The sequence below is a fragment of the Anolis carolinensis genome, chromosome 1 (assembly GCF_035594765.1).
Source record: "Anolis carolinensis isolate JA03-04 chromosome 1, rAnoCar3.1.pri, whole genome shotgun sequence".
Lineage (NCBI taxonomy): Eukaryota > Metazoa > Chordata > Lepidosauria > Squamata > Dactyloidae > Anolis > Anolis carolinensis.
Window position 1 is genome coordinate 359,546,365 of NC_085841.1, and position 19,325 is coordinate 359,565,689.

The 19,325-nt window shown below is 40.7% G+C and overlaps 1 protein-coding gene across 2 annotated transcripts in view; it reads left to right on the forward strand.

The window, feature by feature from the left end:
* The window catches only part of peli2 (pellino E3 ubiquitin protein ligase family member 2), an 84,096-nt gene that overhangs the window by 47,413 nt on the left and 17,358 nt on the right, over positions 1-19,325 (forward strand). For both annotated transcript variants that reach the window (XM_062968633.1, XM_062968634.1), the window contains exon 3: positions 18,878-18,979. In XM_062968633.1, the coding sequence (XP_062824703.1) occupies positions 18,878-18,979 (102 nt within the window). The remainder of the gene's footprint in view (positions 1-18,877; positions 18,980-19,325) is intronic.

The window sequence follows — 19,325 nt, forward strand, 5'->3', positions numbered from 1 at the left end:
CTGGTCAGTCGTAAGGCTGAACAGGGTATAGGGTTACAGCCTGTGTTGGACGGGGTCGCACTCCCCCTGAAGACACAGGTTTGCAGTCTGGGGGTTCTCCTGGACTCATCGCTGAGCCTGGAACCCCAGGTCTCGGCGGTGGCCAGGAGAGCCTTCGCACAACTCAGACTTGTGCACCAGCTGCACCCGTACCTTGGGAAGTCTGACTTGGCCACGGTGGTCAACGCTCTGGTCACATCCCGGTTGGATTACTGCAACGCGCTCTATGTGGGGCTGCCTTTGAAGACGGTCCGGAAGCTCCAATTAGTACAACGGGCGGCAGCCAGATTGTTAACTGGGGCGGCTTACAGGGAGCATACTACTCCCTTTTTAAGCCAGCTCCTGTGATGACTCATGGGCCATGTAGTCCCGTTCCTAGTACTGTTGTGACAGATGAAGAGGAAAACTTGGGTTTCCCACCGTTTCTGCCGGATTTGGAGCCCTTGCAGCTGCAAGATGTTTGCCCACAAGAAGTCAGCCAAACAAGCCTTGAGCAGAAATCTCCCCCATTTTCTCGCCGGCTTTATTATAATCAAGATAGAAGCGCTCGGGAGGCGACTCGCCGGAGCGCCAGGATAGCTGCCAGACAATTAGATGATTAAGTCTGTTTCCCTTGGGAAAGTTTAAGGAGTCCTGCATCTGGACACAGTATAGGTTTCGTTTCTTGTTCCCCAGAGAAAGTGTTCTTTGGCGGGAAAACAAGATCCTATATAGGTGTTTGGCCGCAAAGGAATCCTTGCGGAGTCAATTCGTCGGCTGGAGGAGTGAGATCGTGTGTAGACTTCGTACTCCAGTTCCCAGATCCCGGATCAAGTTTCCAGCCCAGCCTTGTACCATGGACTTCTATGGACTCAGTTCTTGATTCATGTTTGCCTTGCTTCAAGTTTGTTCTTGCCAAGTCTCAATTCTTGCCTTGCCTTGCGTTTTAAACCACGGACCTTGCTTCTCAGATTCAAGCCTTGTTTCCCAGTTTCCTTCGGATTTACCTTAAGCCTCAAAGACTATGGACAGTTCCCCACACTATTGCTTGCCAAATAGTGTGTGTTTCGGTGAAGTGGATTATAACTTTGGACTTTAATATCACATATTGGACATTGTTTTTCTGGACTATATTTGACCTCTCCTGGAAGGTCTACTCCTGAACTATATTCTATACTTGTTTTTACTGACTTTATATATTCCTTTAATAAAGATATTAGATAGATTCTGGCCTCTGCGCATGGTTATTGGTGCTCTGTAGCCTGAGTCCTGACAGCTCCACTGGTTGCCGATATGCTACCGAGCCCAATTCAAAGTGCTGGTCTTGGCCTACAAAGCCCTAAACGGTTCTGGTCCAATTTACCTGTCCAAACGTATCTTCCCCTATGAGCCCACAAGAACCTTAAGATCTTCTGGAGAGGCCCTGCTCTCAGTCCCACCCGCCTCACAGGCACGGCTGGTGGGGACGAGAGACAGGGCCTTCTCGGTGGTGGCTCCCCGGCTGTGGAACTCCCTCCCCAGTGACATTTGGCAGGCCCCATCCTTTTTGGGGTTCAGAAAAAAACTGAAGACCTGGCTATGTACGCAGGCATTTGAAGAATAAGCATGTGTTGGCTTCGACGCGGTCTGAATTACGGCTCTTGTATAAGGTCTGGTGGATGAATGGCATAAGCACTTTGCATTGTTTTAAACTTTGTATATTGTATTTTATGACTATTTTATGACTGTTTTAACTGTTTTAATCGTTTTAGTTTATTTGTATATCAGTGTAACGGCATCAATTGCCACTTGTAAGCCGCCCTGAGTCCCCTCGGGTGAGAAGGGCGGGGTATAAATAATTGAAATAAATAATAATAAAAGAAAAACATACTAAATGAACTTAATTTTCACATTTGGTCCCAATTCCAAGATATTGCATTACGTGTATATGCAAAATCTATGTATTCCAGAATCTGAAATCCAGAACACTTCTGGTCCCAAAGATTTCAGATACGGGATATTCAATCTGTATTAAGACAAGATTTAAAAGCAGTTAAATAAGAGATTAGTTAAAAGCTAAAAAACCTAGCATATCATGGAAAGGAGAAGATGGCTTCTTTGTAAAATTATGGACTTTTATAGTAACAGAACAGCATTACTAAAACATAAACACATGGTCGGGTGTTTTTCTTGAAAACCAGAGTGGAGACAAGTAGATGAATAACCTTGGGAGACAGTCTAATACTTTGACCTAGGATCTATTCTACATCAAATATTGGCATACTGTGTCCCTGTCACTTCTATCTCACATCCTTTCCCATATTTATCGTGCTTCTTTCCTATCCGCATGTCATAGCAGATTTTGACCATTAACTGGATGGAGATATAGTCTTGCAAGGTCTGCAAAGACCTTGTGATTTCTCTTATTTTTGGTTTGGGATAGATGTAAGCTGATCTCAACAATTGAATGCCTCTTCTATTTGTTAAGGACCCCAAATATTTGTATGGTAGAAGAAGATGAAAAAAAAGTTCTTAAGAGTTCATTCCCTTGAGTGTCTTGCTAAGGTAAATCTTATCAGTTACTCCTCATCCCCCCAAGACCCAGTGCCTTTTAGAATTTGTGGAAAGCATTGTATGTACATATACAACAAGTGGTGCTTGCTCTTAATGTTGTCAAACCTGTTATATATGTTTTCCATTTTTGTGTCGATTTGTGTCTTACCACTTTTGTAAAGAGAGAGAGAGAGAGAGATTGAGAAACAGAGACTTGAACTAGAATCAAACTGTTTACCAACAGATACGTTGCAAACGTATTTCCTAATTCCGAAAGATTGGTCAGAATGTTTAGCTTACTGCTGGAAAGCTGTTTCAAGAACCTAAATGATAGTACAGAACTTTCATGGATGGGGTTTTTGGATTGGACTATGTTAATCTATGGGATTATTGATCCTCGCCCCCCCCGATTGAAAGCTGTTGTGATTATCATTGATTTACATTTTTAGTTAAAAAAATTATTTTGTGTAATTAAGTGTTTTTATATTGCTATGTACTGTATGTTGTGTATTATTGTTGTAAACCACCCTGAGTCCCTTTTGGGAGATAGGGCGGTATATAAATAAATTATTATTATTATTATTATTATTATTATTATTATTATTATTATTATTATTATTATTATTATTATACAAATGCTTTCAAAGGAACAAAATATACAATGTGTGCTAAATGAGTAGATATCTACATGTGTAGGGTATTTATTATCTATAATGATTGCATAAATGTATCAGTGAATAGCTCATTTGCTCTCTGAGGATAAAAGGTAAGAAGGTTCTGTGAAAGATTTTTTTTGTTCTATATGCCTTCATGTTGTTTCCGATCTATGGTGACCCTAAGGTGACCAGGGATTGTTGCTTTTGCCTTCCTCTGAGGTGAGAGAGCAGGACTTGCCCAGGGTCACCTAGCGGGTTTCCAGGACTGAAATGTAATTTGAACATTGGTCTCCAGTTGCAATCCAATGCTCAAACCACAATACTGGGCTGACTCTTATTAAAGAGGAAAGCTCTGATCTTAAAATAATGTTAGGAGAAGATCATGAGGAATGGCCAGCATGCTAGACAGTCCCTAAGAAGGTCTTAAATCAGTACAAAAGTGCATTTAAATTCATTGAGTTCTAATTTCAAAGAGGAATTGGGCTTAAAGGCTGTTACAAGGTGCAGGAAAAGGGAATGATGATTAAGAATGAACTACACTGTAACAAAGGATTCAACAGTCTGGGTCAGGGTAATTAATTAGAGTCTTTGTTTCAGCTCTGAGGTTTTTGATTAAATTTGGCTGTCTGCTAAAGGCATTATAAAAGCCTGATTTCATTGTGACAAACATTGTGACAAAGTTCCCTGATCCAAATATATCATAAAGAATTGATACGTGTGTGTGTACCTTCAAGTCACCTGTCAATTTATGGCGATCTCATTAATTTCATAGGGTTTTCTTAGACAAAGAATAATCAGAGGTAGATCTGATGCTTTTAAGGTATTTAGGCAGATTTGGTATTCTGTTGATACATCAGCACATGAGGATTCTTCATGGGTGAATTGCTTGTCATAGACTATGGAGTTTGGGCTGTCCTTATGGATTGCTTGGCTGGTCTAGTAACTTTTCCTCTGAGGGAAAGATGAAGTACTTTGGCCACATCATGAGAAGATGGGAAAACTTGGAGAAGATAATGATACTGGGGAAAATGAAACTAAAAAAGGAAGAGGGGCTGACCAAGGGCAAGATGGATGGATGGTATCCTTGAAGGGACTGGCTTGACCTTGAAGGAACTGGGGGTGGCGACAGCTGACAGGGAGCTCTGGCATGGGCTAGACCATGAGGTCATGAAGAGTCAGAAGGGACTGAATAAATAAACAACAAAGGCATCCTCAAGTTTGCATGATTCCATAAGAACAATTGTTTTGATTCATTACTGTGAAGGAAGGGTCCATGTTATACTAGAAAGATCCTTTTGTCTGCTGGGTTTGGTTTTAGGATCTTCCATGGATACTAATATCCGTAGAAGCCCAAGTCCCATTATATACAATGGGGTTTTTGTGTGTGTGTGTCAGGAGCAACTTGAGAAACTGCAAGTCGCTTCTGGAGTGAGAGAATTAATTGGCCATCTGCAAGAACGTTGCCCAGGGGATGTCTGGATGTTTTTGATGTTTACCATCCTGTGGGAGGCTTCTCTTGTGTCCCCGCATGGGGAGCTGGAGCTGACAGACGGGAGCTCACTCCGCTCCCTTGTTTCGAACTGCAGACCTTTTGGTCAGCAGTCCTGCTGGCACAAGCGTTTAATCCATTGTGCCACCGGGAGCTCCATGTTTTCTGGGCTGTAGATACACAAGGGTGTAGTAAAACGTTTTCTATAACATAATTGGCAAAATCAGGGTTCTTTTTTGAATTTTGAAAAATATTTTCAAGCTGTGGATGATTGAATTTGTGGATGTAGAGTCAATAATATGGATTCTGTTAGCATCATTACTGTGCATTTAAGACATAGCTAAGTTTAAATTAAAGGCCAGAGGACTTTCCAGAGGGGTTATTAGAATTCTGAATGATCCTAGAGCCGGGCTATGGCGCAGCTGTTGAGCAGCTGCCTTAAATCACTCTGACCATGAGGTCATGAGTTCGAGGCCAGCCCGTGGCGGGGTGAGCACCCGTCAATTAAAAATAAAATATAGCCCCTGCTCGTTGCTGACCTAGCAACCCGAAAGATAGTTGCATCTATCAAGTAGGAGATAAGGTACCACTTATAAAGTGGGGAGGCAAGATTAACTAATTTACGACCTGGAATGAGGAAGTGCCGTCAGTGTGGATGATGAAGCATCTGCTCCCCCCTGTGGCCAGAATTGAACATCCCCTCAGAAGAACGTTAACTTGCCTCTGCGTGTGTCTCTCAGTCTCTGTTTGATGTGTTTATGGGCACTGAATGTTTGCCCTATGTGTGTTATAATGTGATCCTCCCTGAGTCCCCTTCGGGGTGAGAAGGGCGGAATATAAATACTGTAAATAAATAAATAAATAGAGGGATGATTCCTGGAATGTTTTTTTATGGAAGATCTCAGTGACAGTGGTGAGCTCTGAGTTTATCCCAGCCTCAAAATCCAGATTATGATATAGTCCATTGGAGTGCTAGATTTACAAATCTTGAAATAAAAAAGAAGCTAATTTTCCACATAGCTCTGTGTTTGCTCTCTTAAAGCATTAAGAGATGCCAATTCTGTAAACAATAAATGTTTGGCAAGAGTTAAGATTTTGTACATGATCATCTCTGATGAGACCTCTCGCATTACTCTGGTGGCACATGGAAGACTTGGCATCCTTGCAGGTCACAGACCAACAAGGAAGTGCAAAGGCTCAGGTTATCCCAAGTTCCCTTAAAGCACATTATAACCATTGAATTTATGCCCAGCTGATATATTAAAAGTCTGACTACACATTTAATACAACAAGTTGAGTGGTGGGGAAAAATGGCAGATCTGTATTTGAATCATTGTCTCCGTTTATATAAAGGAGCCTCCTACTTCATTATTTGACATACATACAGGTTGGAAATTAACTCAACAAAATTACCGTTTCCATGTTGTAAGACTGCCGCAAATGTAGGAAGTGAAATTGATCTGTGTTGCTGATACAGCCATTAAGTGTAATTTTCTAGTAACCTTTAGCGAAAAGAACATTGCCATGGAAACCTCATGGGTTCAGAGCTAAGAGGGAAGCCCATCTCAAGCAGAAAACAAGAATCTCTTTTCTTGAAAAAGGGATTCCCTTTCTTCTTCTCTCTTAACCATATACCTGCTCACTTCATAACTGTTTTTCTCCAAATCTACAGTAATTTACATGAAAAAAATCAAGGTACTGAATTTTAAACAACTCCCGGAAAAGCAGATGATTTTCCAGGTATGAAGACTGTCAGTTAACTGGCACCCATATGCCAAATAAAGTTTGTGATTTCTTGAGAGTTAAAATTAAAAATAGAACTACCTAATATGATACCCCATATGGTATCTCATACCATAAACCCTGTATTGACTTTATATTAGTATTGAAATAGTAATTAAAAACAAATAAAACAAACCTAATGTAACATTTTCACTAACAATTGATAATGTTTATTTAAAGTACTATTGCTTGAACGTTCTGGTTGCTTGAGTTCCAGTTAACTGAGAACCTACTGTAACTGGAAAACTTTCAGAGACTTCAGCAATGCAAAATAATTAATGGTAATATTTTTAAGCAGAACTAAGATTGACCAACCCATGCATTTTAGTGGCACCAAAAGGAACCTGTTAGGTTAGAATTTTTCATTGCTAATATGAAAATGTTCACTGGCTCTTTCGGTAATGTATTTCCACAGCCAAATTAAGTTGTAATTAATTATGCAGTTTTCCAATAGCTTCTCTAGGTTGTAGAGATGAAAGTATTTGACTGTTTTGTTGAAATACAAGTTTAAATACATTTGCATAGCACAGCACAACATATAAATGAAGCAACAACATTCTAATGTACAAGACTTGTACACAACTGTTAAAATAAATGTCAACTTGAGAACCAGTTATAGAACAGAGACTGCTTCACAGGAACTGTGCTCAGTCACCCATGAACTGGGCAGGGCAAATTGACCAGATCTGTTTCCTAGCAACACATATTTGTATTTAAGCAAAATTAATTATTACATGTGTTCCTGAATTGTTCATTCAAGTGCCATCCATAATGCAACTGAACCAAAGGGAAGAGGATTACCAATCAAAGCTGCAGTACTTGGGCTCCTGAGAACACCTTGTGAAAAACATCCAGGGAAGATGCTGGTTTTGGGCTTCTTTTGGCTGACCACCCCTGGCCTGATCACTGTCCCCATCTCTACCATTCTGATTACATGTGCATCTACCACCTGAACTGGTTATCTTTCCCAATGAAATTGCACAGCATTCAAATCAGGAAAGGTTGCAGTTTCAGTCATCCCTAAGATTATTTTCCTGCTTCATAAAATGCAATCTGTGCAACATTCAACTTGCAGAGCTGCAGCTTCAGTTTTTTTTCCTGTTGCACAACATTGCTTGTCTTCCTCTCTCCTGCCAACTCTCAAGTTTCAAAGTGTATGTACAATCAGCCCCTTACTTTTACAGGTTTAGCTTTTTACAGATCTGATTATTATCCACAAGTTTGCAGCTGCTGCTAAACTATTTCAGCCTCCCCGCCCCACTCATTCTGTTGCCCCCATATCTTATTCCATGTCTTGCCAAAAATCACCAGCTCCTCACTTCATTTACCACCTTCCTACCACTAAGTCTCAGCTAGAGTTTAAACTTTCCTGCTGAACACCTTTTCGCCTCACTTATTTTGCTGTCAAATTCTAAACCCCTTTCCTACCAATAGTTGGTAAATGTAGTGATGGGCTGGTGCTGTTGGCACAAGATGGAAGGACAGGCTGAGGGCAGGCGGAGAAGAATCAGCAGGAAAGGAATTTAAACTCTATTTGAGTCTCAGTCTGAAAATTGTCAAATTTCTATTCCAGCCCTATGGGATATAGTGTCAGTGCAGGCAATACCTTGTAAATGCTTGATCCGTCTGAAAACACAAATTCCATAACTGCAAGGAACGGGAGGATGAAGAAATACAGGAAGATGGGTTTTTATGTACATTTCTGTACCTGCCCAATCTCCCACATCACTGAACTATTCCACACAACTGTTTTGAATATTTAAGTGACTTTCCCATAATCACAAAACACATTAATTCATCTGCTCTCCAAACATGTTGATACAGATACAATCCTTCATGCAGGTGTCAAAATAAAATTAATTATGACAACAAAGTATACATGGGCCATAGCAAAAGACACCTGTTGAAGTGTAGTAATTTCATAACTGGTTTGTGAGGGGACAGTGTGGTTTAGTGATTTGACTGCTGGAGACTAGTGTTCAAATTCCTACTTAGAGATGGAAACCTAAGGGCTGAGGTTTGAGGAAGGCAATGGCAGAACTCTTTTGAATAAATCTTGCACAACCATCCCAACCCACCCCCTTCAGAATAGGGTCAACAGGAGGCACACAACAATAATACTGGATTTGCCTACATAGAGTGAGATGATGAGAACAACTGGTGTTTAATTCAAGTAAAAAAAGGACTGCTGAAGCCAGTTAAAACAATACTAGTTTTTTATATTCAGTTAATAGGAGTCTTAAATTACATAGATACCTCAGTCTGCCTATAAAAACTGTTGATAGGCATTTTACTCCATGCAACTGAGGAACCAAACTTAGTTTATGAACGCTAAGCTACTAACGTGGTTCTCTCAGTCTTTAAGGAGCGACAGGACCCCTTTGCAGACATGCATTAACTCAATTAACTAAGCCAAAGCCTCTGAAAAATGCTCATTTTTACTCCTGCACCGCTCCCACTTAATCTTAACAAGGTGGAAAGTTTTTTTGTTTGTTTTGTAGCATGAGCATTTAGAGGATTGTAAAAGAGGGCTGGAAAAATATTGATCTTTGATGTTGGGGTGAGGCAGACATCTGCAGTCAGTGCTACAATAACGTTTGAGCTGGAAAAGAATGGGATCTTCTGTAGTTATGCGTGTCTGCCTACAACAGACAAGATAAACACCAGCTGCCCCCTGATCCAGTATTACATTGTGTGAATAGAAAAACACAGGAAAGGGGAAAGCAGATAAGCCTTGGCAGTTATCACCAGCATGTTTTGTTTGTTTGTTTGTTTTTTTTTAAAAAAAAAACCATCTACAAGTTTTGACATCAAAATGGTAATTATTAGAAAGCAGAGGCTGGTGAAAGAAAGAAAAATATAATACCTACATGAATTCTGGACCAAGTTTTCTAACAGTCTCTGGAAAGTTAAAAATACGTTTTTCTTTGATTTTGCAGAGCTTACCTATTCTGTGGCTGTTTCATTTCATATGTATGTATTTTTAGTTTTTCTGAACTCGTTGAACAAACCTATTTCTATTACTTCCATGTCACCCCCCTCTAGTAAAAGCAATGATTAGGAACACATCGACTTCATTAACTGAGGTAGACATGTACAACAATCAGGAAATCTAGGGTTCAGTTTTCATGGCTATTATGTCCAAATAGTTGTAATGGTATCTCCTTGGTTCAATTTTTGTAAACACTACTATTTTTGGAACAGAACAGAATGATTAGTTACATAAAGTAAATACTGGAAATTGTGCATATGTGTAAACATACTCACATTTTAGAATCCAGGCAGGAAAATGAAATAATAAGTTACGAGTTCTATAATACATCTTCTGTATCACCAAAGTGACAGTATTTAACATAAGAAAGCTGAGCTCTAGCACACACTAGCACTGGCACAATATTGTAATAAGATGAGTCTTATCACATAACTGTATAGTTTCAAGATACTATGAATTGAATCTAATACTAATTGATTTTCCATTAACAGCCAATACTGTTTAGAGACAGCTATCGAGAGAAAGACAGACATAGAGATCTTTAGAAAGGTGCCACCAAAATTCTCATGAGAGATGATCAAGTACAAGAATTTAATTATTGCCAAAAAGCTATTGATTTGTTACGGAATTGGCATCCCTTTAATGCTTTAGGATAGCAAACACAAACAAAATAAACTTTGCAGTTTGACACCACTTTAACTGTCATGGCTTCATGCTATGGAATCATGGAAGTTGTAGATTCGCAAGGCCTCCACTTTTCTCTACCAAAGAGTGATAGTGCTTCAGCAAACTACAAATCCCAGGATTCTATCGCATGGAGACATGCCAGTTAAAAAGGTATCAAACTGCATCAATTTGACAGTGTATATGCACCCCAAGTGGGTTGAAATTTATGAAGCATTTTTTCCTGAATGATTTTACTTTCTTTAATTTGGAATACCAAATTAACTATGTTCATTTTGTGTTTGTAATACAAAGTGGGTATATTTTGATTTGTTAGCAGTACATTCTGAAGGCTTTATATCATTGTGTGAGTTTCTGCCAGAGCCTGATCCCAGAAGGGCAGTTGGTTCTCGCAGAAGCAGAGGCAGCAGGAGGACATTTTTGCTCCCTGGCTTCAGGTAGGATTTGGCTAAGATTTGGCTAAGATTTTAAACTGAGTGTGGGCTTGGCTCCTGTGGTCAAAGTCTAACTGTTGTGTGACTGTTGTGTTGAAAGAGAGCCAGGTACTTAAGTTGATTGACAGCAGGCATTGTCCCCTGTTAATTGAGTTTCTGGGAAAGCTTTATTTCCAGTGTCGCGCGCGCCTAACGGCGCGCACGAAAAAGGCACCTTTACTAACTATCCTTTGCAGTACATACAGGAAACAAAGCAACATAAACAAATACACAAAGAGGTGGTTTGTTGCAGTTTGCACATAAAGTGCGTGCATATTACTTAACTGTACAAAGATCCCACTTGGCCACCACGCTCACCAAGAGATGCAACAAAAGCAAAACATTCCCATCACATGCACCAGCTGTGGCATGTTCCGCTTTTTCACACAAAAACTAGACAACTACATCTGCTCCAAATGCAAACAGATGACTCTGATGGAGCAGAGGATCCAACAGCTCGAGCACCGTATTAAGACCCTTAAGGACATTCAGGCACTCGAGCTCTTCTTGGACACTGCACAACACGCTGCTGTAGATCAGCAGCCTGCATCACACCAACACCACCAAGACCATGATCAGGAACCTTATGGGGAGATCAACTCAAAGGTAGACAACCCTCAGGCTTGGAAGGAGGTCACCCATAGAAGGAGACGCAGGACCAGGCAGCCTCCACAGAACTCCTCTGCTCAGCTGCATTTACACAACAGATTTGAAATTCTTACATCATTAACATACAATCAGGAAACACATCTTGTGGAGGACCACAGTTTCTTAGATACCACTCAGTGGACCACCCTGGATCAATGCGCAGGGGATAGCCCTGACGGGGACAGTGCATCACCACAGTCACACTTTTGTAATCATGCAAATGCTCCATCCCCAATCATAGACCAGGAGCAACAGGAACATCCTTGGGAGAGTAATGGGCTCTCGGATGTATCTCAATGGATTGTCATTGATGAATGCACTGGGGATGTTGAGGAGGAGGACAACACTTTACACCTACATGATTCACTTCAACAGGAACACTCTTCAGGGGACATACACACTGTCTTGCACAAAAGGGACCCTGTCAATCCTCAAAGGAAACAGGTCTTGGTAGTAGGTGACTCCCTCCTTAGAGGAACGGAAGCCATCATTTCCAGACCGGATGGGATGGCTCGAGAAACATGCTGCCTCCCGGGGGCAAAAATACACCATATCACTCAGAGGCTCAGCAGGCTCCTAAAGCCCCATCACCCTCCCCACCTTATGTTGATTCATGTAGGTACCAATGACACCGCTAGGCATACTTTTCAAAAGATCACAAATGATTTTCGAGCTCTGGGAACAAAGCTAAAACTGTATAATGTACATGTGATCTTTTCATCCCTCCTCCCCGTTGTAGGACACGGCTCTACAAGGGCTGGAAAAATAGTACAGGTCAATAACTGGCTCAGAAAATGGTGTCAAGAGGAGCATTTTGGCTTCCTTGACCATGGTCTACTCTTCCAAGAGGATGGACTACTGGCAAGCGATGGGGTGCATCTCACACAAGTAGGAAAACATCTTTTTGCACACAGACTCACAAACCTCATCAGGCGCACTTTAAACTAGATCCACTGGGGGAGGGGAACAACAGCCTGGCGAACACTATATTACCCACGACCACAAGGAACCGCCGAAAGGCTAAACGGAGGGCTGCACAAACACAGCAAGGACCAAGTACAGAGAGCACAATAATCCCAAATAAACAGTTCGAGGGGAGGTCACAGGGGCTTACATGTCTTTACACTAATGCTCAGAGCATGGGAAATAAGCAAGACGAACTCCAACTCCTAGCACAGCACCACACATACGATGTCATAGGCATCACTGAAACCTGGTGGGATGACTCCCATCACTGGAATTTAACCATTGAGGGCTATAACCTCTTTCACAGAAATAGAACAAAGGGGAGAGGAGGGGGAGTAGCTTTATATGTCAAAAACAGTTACGTTGCAGAAGAAATGCAAGACTGTAATCCGGGAAACCAGCTTGAAAGCATCTGGATAAGAATCAAGGGAACCGGGACTCAAAAAGATCTTGTCGTGGGTGTCTACTACAGACCTCCGAGTCAGGATGAAGGACTCGATGAAGCCTTCTGTCAACAGCTGACCAAACAGGCACAAAGAAGAGATATAGTAGTCATGGGCGATTTCAATTATCCCGATATCTGCTGGAAAACAAACTCAGCCAAGAGTACAAAGTCCAACAAATTCCTCACTTGCCTTGCAGATAATTTTATAGTCCAGAAGGTAGAAGAGGCAACAAGGGGATCAGCAACTCTTGATCTAATCTTAACAAATGTGGAAGACCTGATCAATACAGTTGAAGTGGTTGGATCCTTAGGGGCAAGTGACCATGTGCTCCTGCAGTTTGCAATACAAAGGAATGCTGAAACTAAGACAAGTCAAACACGCATTCTGGACTTTAAGAGAGCTGACTTCCAAAAAATGAAGGAATTACTGAGCGGCATTCCATGGACGCCGATATTAAAAAACAAGGGAGTTAAGGATGGATGGGAGTTTTTCAAAAGTGAAATACTCAAGGCGCAAATGCAAACAGTGCCAACAAAGAAGAAAAATAAGACAAGTGCAAAGAAGCCAGAATGGATGTCCAAAGAACTTCTAACTGAGCTAAAGCTCAAAAGTGACATGCACAAGAAGTGGAAAAGGGGAGAAATCACCAAAGAAGAATTCAAACGTATAGCCAACACCTGTAGGGAAAAGGTTCGCAAGGCTAAAGCGCAAAATGAGCTCAGGCTTGCCAGGGACATAAAAAACAACAAAAAAGGCTTTTTTGCTTACGTTGGTAGAAAAAGGAAGAAAAAGGAGGCAATAGGGCCATTGCAAGGAGAAGATGGGGTGATGGCGACAGGGGACAGGGAAAAGGCAGAACTACTTAATGCCTTCTTTGCCTCGGTCTTCTCAGAAAAAGAAAGCCATCTTCAACCTCAGCAACACGGAATGGACGAAGGATTGGGGGAAATCCAACCCCAAATAGGGAAACAAGTTGTCCAGGAACACTTGGCCTCTCTAAACGAATTCAAGTCCCCAGGGCCAGATCAGCTACACCCAAGAGTACTGAAGGAACTAGCGGAAGTTATTTCAGAACCACTGGCAATTATCTTCGAGAGTTCTTGGAGAACTGGAGAAGTCCCAGCAGATTGGAGGAGGGCGAATGTGGTCCCTATCTTCAAGAAGGGAAAAAAGAACGACCCAAACAATTACCGTCCGGTCAGCCTCACATCAATACCAGGCAAAATTCTGGAAAAGATCATTAAGGAAGTGGTCTGCGAACACTTAGAAACAAATGCGGTCATTGCTAATAGTCAACACGGATTTACCAAAAACAAGTCATGCCAGACTAATCTGATCTCTTTTTTCGATAGAGTTACGAGTTGGGTCGATACAGGGAATGCTGTGGATGTAGCGTACCTGGATTTCAGTAAGGCCTTCGACAAAGTCCCCCACGACCTTCTGGCAAACAAACTAGTAAAATGTGGGCTAGACAAAACTACGGTTAGGTGGATCTGTAATTGGCTAAGCGAACGAACCCAAAGGGTGCTCACCAATGCGTCGTCTTCATCATGGAAAGAAGTGACAAGTGGAGTGCCGCAGGGCTCCGTCCTGGGCCCGGTTCTGTTCAACATCTTTATTAACGACTTAGACGAAGGGTTAGAAGGCACGATCATCAAGTTTGCAGACGACACAAAACTGGGAGGGATAGCTAACACTCCAGAAGACAGGAGCAGAATTCAAAACGATCTTGACAGACTAGAGAGATGGGCCAAAACTAACAAAATGAAGTTCAACAGGGACAAATGCAAGATACTTCACTTCGGCAGAAAAAATGGAAATCAAAGATACAGAATGGGGGACGCCTGGCTTGACAGCAGTGTGTGCGAAAAAGACCTTGGAGTCCTCGTGGACAACAAGTTAAACATGAGCCAACAATGTGATGCGGTTGCTAAAAAAGCCAATGGGATTCTGGCCTGCATCAATAGGGGAATAGCGTCTAGGTCCAGGGAAGTTATGCTCCCCCTCTATTCTGCCTTGGTCAGACCACACCTGGAATACTGTGTCCAATTTTGGGCACCACAGTTGAAGGGAGATGTTGACAAGCTGGAAAGCGTCCAGAGGAGGGCAACTAAAATGATTAAGGGTCTGGAGAACAAGCCCTATGAGGAGCGGCTTAAAGAGCTGGGCATGTTTAGCCTGCAGAAGAGAAGGCTGAGAGGAGACATGATAGCCATGTACAAATATGTGAAGGGAAGTCATAGGGAAGAGGGAGCAAGCTTGTTTTCTGCTGCCCTGCAGACTAGGACACGGAACAATGGCTTCAAACTACAGGAAAGGAGATTCCACCTGAACATCAGGAAGAACTTCCTCACTGTGAGAGCTGTTCGACAGTGGAACTCTCTCCCCGGGGCCGTGGTGGAGGCTCCTTCCTTGGAGGCTTTTAAGCAGAGGCTGGATGGCCATCTGTCGGGGGTGCTTTGAATGCGATTTCCTGCTTCTTAGCAGGGGGTTGGACTAGATGGCCCATGTGGTCTCTTCCAACTCTACTATTCTATGATTCTATGATTCTATGATTCTATGATTTCAACAACAGGGCAAGACTACAATCCAGAATTAATAGACTTTGACACATATATATGGATGTCTCAGAGGAGCTGTAAACCAATCTGCAAATTTAAAATATGAAGTAACTTCAAAATACCATTTCTCACTATTCCAATTTTTCCTAGTTTTCTCAACTGTTAAACAAAATGGCCAGCTGAAAAACAACATCTGTTAGCAATAAGTACAAAGAATCTGTCTTTGTTTTAGAGGACATTCCAAGTGAATGGACTTCTAAAGCACCTGGCATATAAAAGCTTAAAGAAATAGTATTCATGGATTTCTTAATGCTAACAGAAACCAAATGTTCAGTTAAGAAGGGAAGTTTAAATAGTAGTGATACAATGTAGAGTATGCAACATAATGCATCATATACAGAATTAATTGGAAATGAGGAATTTTCATCAGATCATAAAATATCAACTTATATATCGGATAGAATTTTGTTAAGTTACCATGGCCTTTTCATAAGCCAATAGGGACAGACCTCCAGTCTAATAATGTAGCTGGCAGTGCTAAAAATAACTAATTAGGAACACCTTACTCAATTTGGTTTTTAAAAAAGAAAAATGAATTAAATTTTCTTGAACAATGGCCATTCATTATCATCATCAACAGCAGTATAGTGTTTAGATCGAGGGAAGTCATGGTGCCTTTGTATTCTGCTTTGGTTAGACCTCAGCTGGAATACGGTATCCAATTCTGGGCACCACAGTTCAAAAGAGATATCGACATGATGAGCAACTAAAATGATCAAAGGTCTGGAGACCATGCCCTGTGAGGAGCGTCTTAAAGAACTTGGTATGTTTAGCCTGCAGAAGAGAAGGTTGAGGGGAGACATGATAGCTATGTATAAATATTTTATTTATTTATTTTGTGTCAAAAGCATTGCATAGATTGATAAGTTTAGAACTGATAAAAGAAAGGGATCACAAGTTGCTGAATAGTTTTTGACCAAAAACAGGCAACAGCAACTACAGTTTCTGTAGCTTTAAGCAGTTCTTCCTCTGTGCATGAGGCAGGGTATTGTGGGAAAGCAAGCATACAGATGCTGAGTTGCTTGTTCTGCTCTGCAGTCACACATGGAGAAAGTTTCTTTTAGGTCATGGCATTTGCCAGCTTGTCTTTTGATCTACCAACTCTGCTTCTGAGTCTGTTCACTGACTTCCAAGTTGCCCATTCTTGGATGGCCCTGGAGGAAGACCCTTGTGGGGGGCAATCCAGTTGGAATTGATGTATAAATACATGAAGGAGTGTCATAAGGAAGAAGGAGGAGACTTGTTTTCTGCTGCCCTTGAAATAGGAGCAATAGGTTCAAATTACAGAAAAGGAGATTCTACCTGAACATTAGGAAGAACTTCCTGATCGTATGAGCTGTTCAACAGTGGAACTCTCTGCCTCGGAGTGTGGTGGAAGCTCCTTCCTTGGAAACTTATAAACAGAGGTTGGATGGCCATTTGTCAGGGATATTTTGATTGTGCTTTTCCTGCATGGCAGGAAATATGGCACGTGTGGTCTCTTCCAACTCTGTTATTCTATCATTCTGTTTATTACTCACCTCTCCTTGTAGCTCAAGGTGGGTTGCAACGTAGCTAAAAACACATAATCATCATAAGCATGATATAAAATACACGTATTAAAATGCATTTCTACATTCATGTTAACAATCCGAAATTTCAGTTTCAATATTTAAAGGCACTTTATTCAAACAGATTCCTGTGCCAAGACTCATACTTACATACATTTGGAGACAGCATTTTGTTCACCCCTGACCTCAAGTGTCTTTTTAGACCTTGCTTGGTTTCAGGTCCTACCCAGACATAGTTAATGGAGAGAGATAATAGGAGTTGTAATCTAACATGTTGAGGGCCATAAATCCCCTATGCCTGATATTTACAGAAAGCAAACTTTTATTAACCCGGATTTGTTACTGTGGCTGAGAGCAAGGCACACAGTTTCAAGAAAGAGATTATTTTATTGTATTTAAGCCATATCACAAGGACATTTTCAGATGTATGTATTGTTCTGTTTTTGATTAACTTCTTGTGTGAGTACGTAGTAATGTTCACAGCACCACAAAAAAATTAACATGCTCAGTGAATTTTGTAAACCACTCAGTCTGTGTTAAGTTCTTCATCTTGGAGCTGAAGCATACTTGTTTACATCAGAATATGAATTGCTATTTTTACTGTGGTTCTTAATTTGGGGATGCTTGGGTCTTTGTGTGAAATCCCACTCCTATTAGGGAAAAAAACGTAAGTATTTTTTTTTGGGGGGGGGAGGGCTGTTTCACGTTACTCAACAATCAACTCTGTTTACCACATGTGCTTACTCACCAGGGAGCTGCAACCAAGCCAGAGATTGACAAACATGTCTGTAATGCAAGAATTTTTCCTTCTTCTCATTGTATTTGCGCTGTTAGATGCACACTTAACACATCTTGTAAAAGATAAATGGTGAAATACCCCATGTTCATGGAAGAGAAGTGAAGAGCCCAGTTAATTGGCTAATAGTCTTTTGTCTTGCTTGTACCAGTAATTCCATACCAACAGAGAATGAACAGAATGTAGATGCTGAGAACTGGCCTTCAGGTACATTTTTGTAAACAGATTATTTCAGGCTTTGATGCACATCTCTTTATTGCTGGTGTTATTTCCTGTATTATGAGAGCAGCTTGATCCCAGCGGTTGGTTAGGTTTTGTCAGTTGACTGGATGTTACTTGGGTCATATATTCCATGAAACAATGATGTTGATTATGCTTGAAGGAAGGAGCACATGCTCCTTGCTTTGCCTTGTTTTAATTTCACGTTTTAACAAAATTAAAATCTTTACTTCAAGGATCTGTGTTAGTAGAACAAAAACTTTTTTTGTATTTTTGGAAAGCACTGCTACCTAAAAGCAATATTTGGGGCTGAATGGAATCACTACAGGCAGTCTTCTTATGTTTCCTCCTATTTTCTTTCTTTTTGCTGATGAAAATGGATTATTTGAAAAATAAGTGTGCACCAAAAAGTTGGTGAAGCTTGAAGAGTTGTGCTGAAGAGTTATGTCCATCAATTGTGTTCCATTTTTAATATTGAACTTGCAGTTTTCATGGAGTTTTAGAACAGACTGAAAACAAATGGACCCTTACAAAGAGGATGGTAGAGAAAAGCTGCCCATCAAAATAGCAGATAATATTGGAGCACTGAAGCACAAAAGGAGAAAAAAAGAATTGAAAGCAACGGTTATAGATTTGGAAGAAGAGTTTGATCCAAGACGTTATGCGGTGAAAGTTTTCTGGGAGAACATTCCAAGCATTAAAAAGGCAGAGAAATTATCATGGAACTGAATTTGGAACAGGGCATGTGCCTGTCTCCTGGCTTTTGAAAATAAGTTCATTGTTTTTGAATTACAGATTTTCTATCATGGGAGGTAGTTCCTAACAGTAAATCTGCTGTGTATTTCTTGTTGTGATCCAGAAAAACATGTAGAATAGTAGCTACACTTTGTCTAATCATATTGTGGTAAGCATTGGGGAAACTTGGTCTTTTGTATTATAACGTTTAGAAATGCTTTAGCAAAGTGTTTCATTTTCCCCTGACTGAAGTGTCACTTAATTCTACAGGCCATCAGCTGTAAAGGGCAACATAGTATTTCCTACACACTCTCAAGAAATCAGACTGTTGTAGTGGAATATACACACGATAAAGATACAGATATGTTTCAGGTAAGTTTTCTTTAAAATTATGTAAAATATCTACATCCTTAAAATACATTTTCTAGAAATGCTTCCATGTACTCAAATGAAAATATATGATTGTTTTCATAATTACTGAAAGAATAATTCTCAGCATGGTTGATTCTCATCTGCTGCTTTGCAAAAGTTTATAGTAGCTTTAGTGTAATCAGCATATACTATGAACACATAAACATTGCAAATGAATGTATTGTATAGACATCTGTGAAGCTCAAGAATGGGCAAATGTTTGGGGCTGGTACTGTATTAAAGGTCCACACACAAATACACCTCACAGCAGAAAAAGCTTCCTGATGCTAAAGAATTTTCCATACTG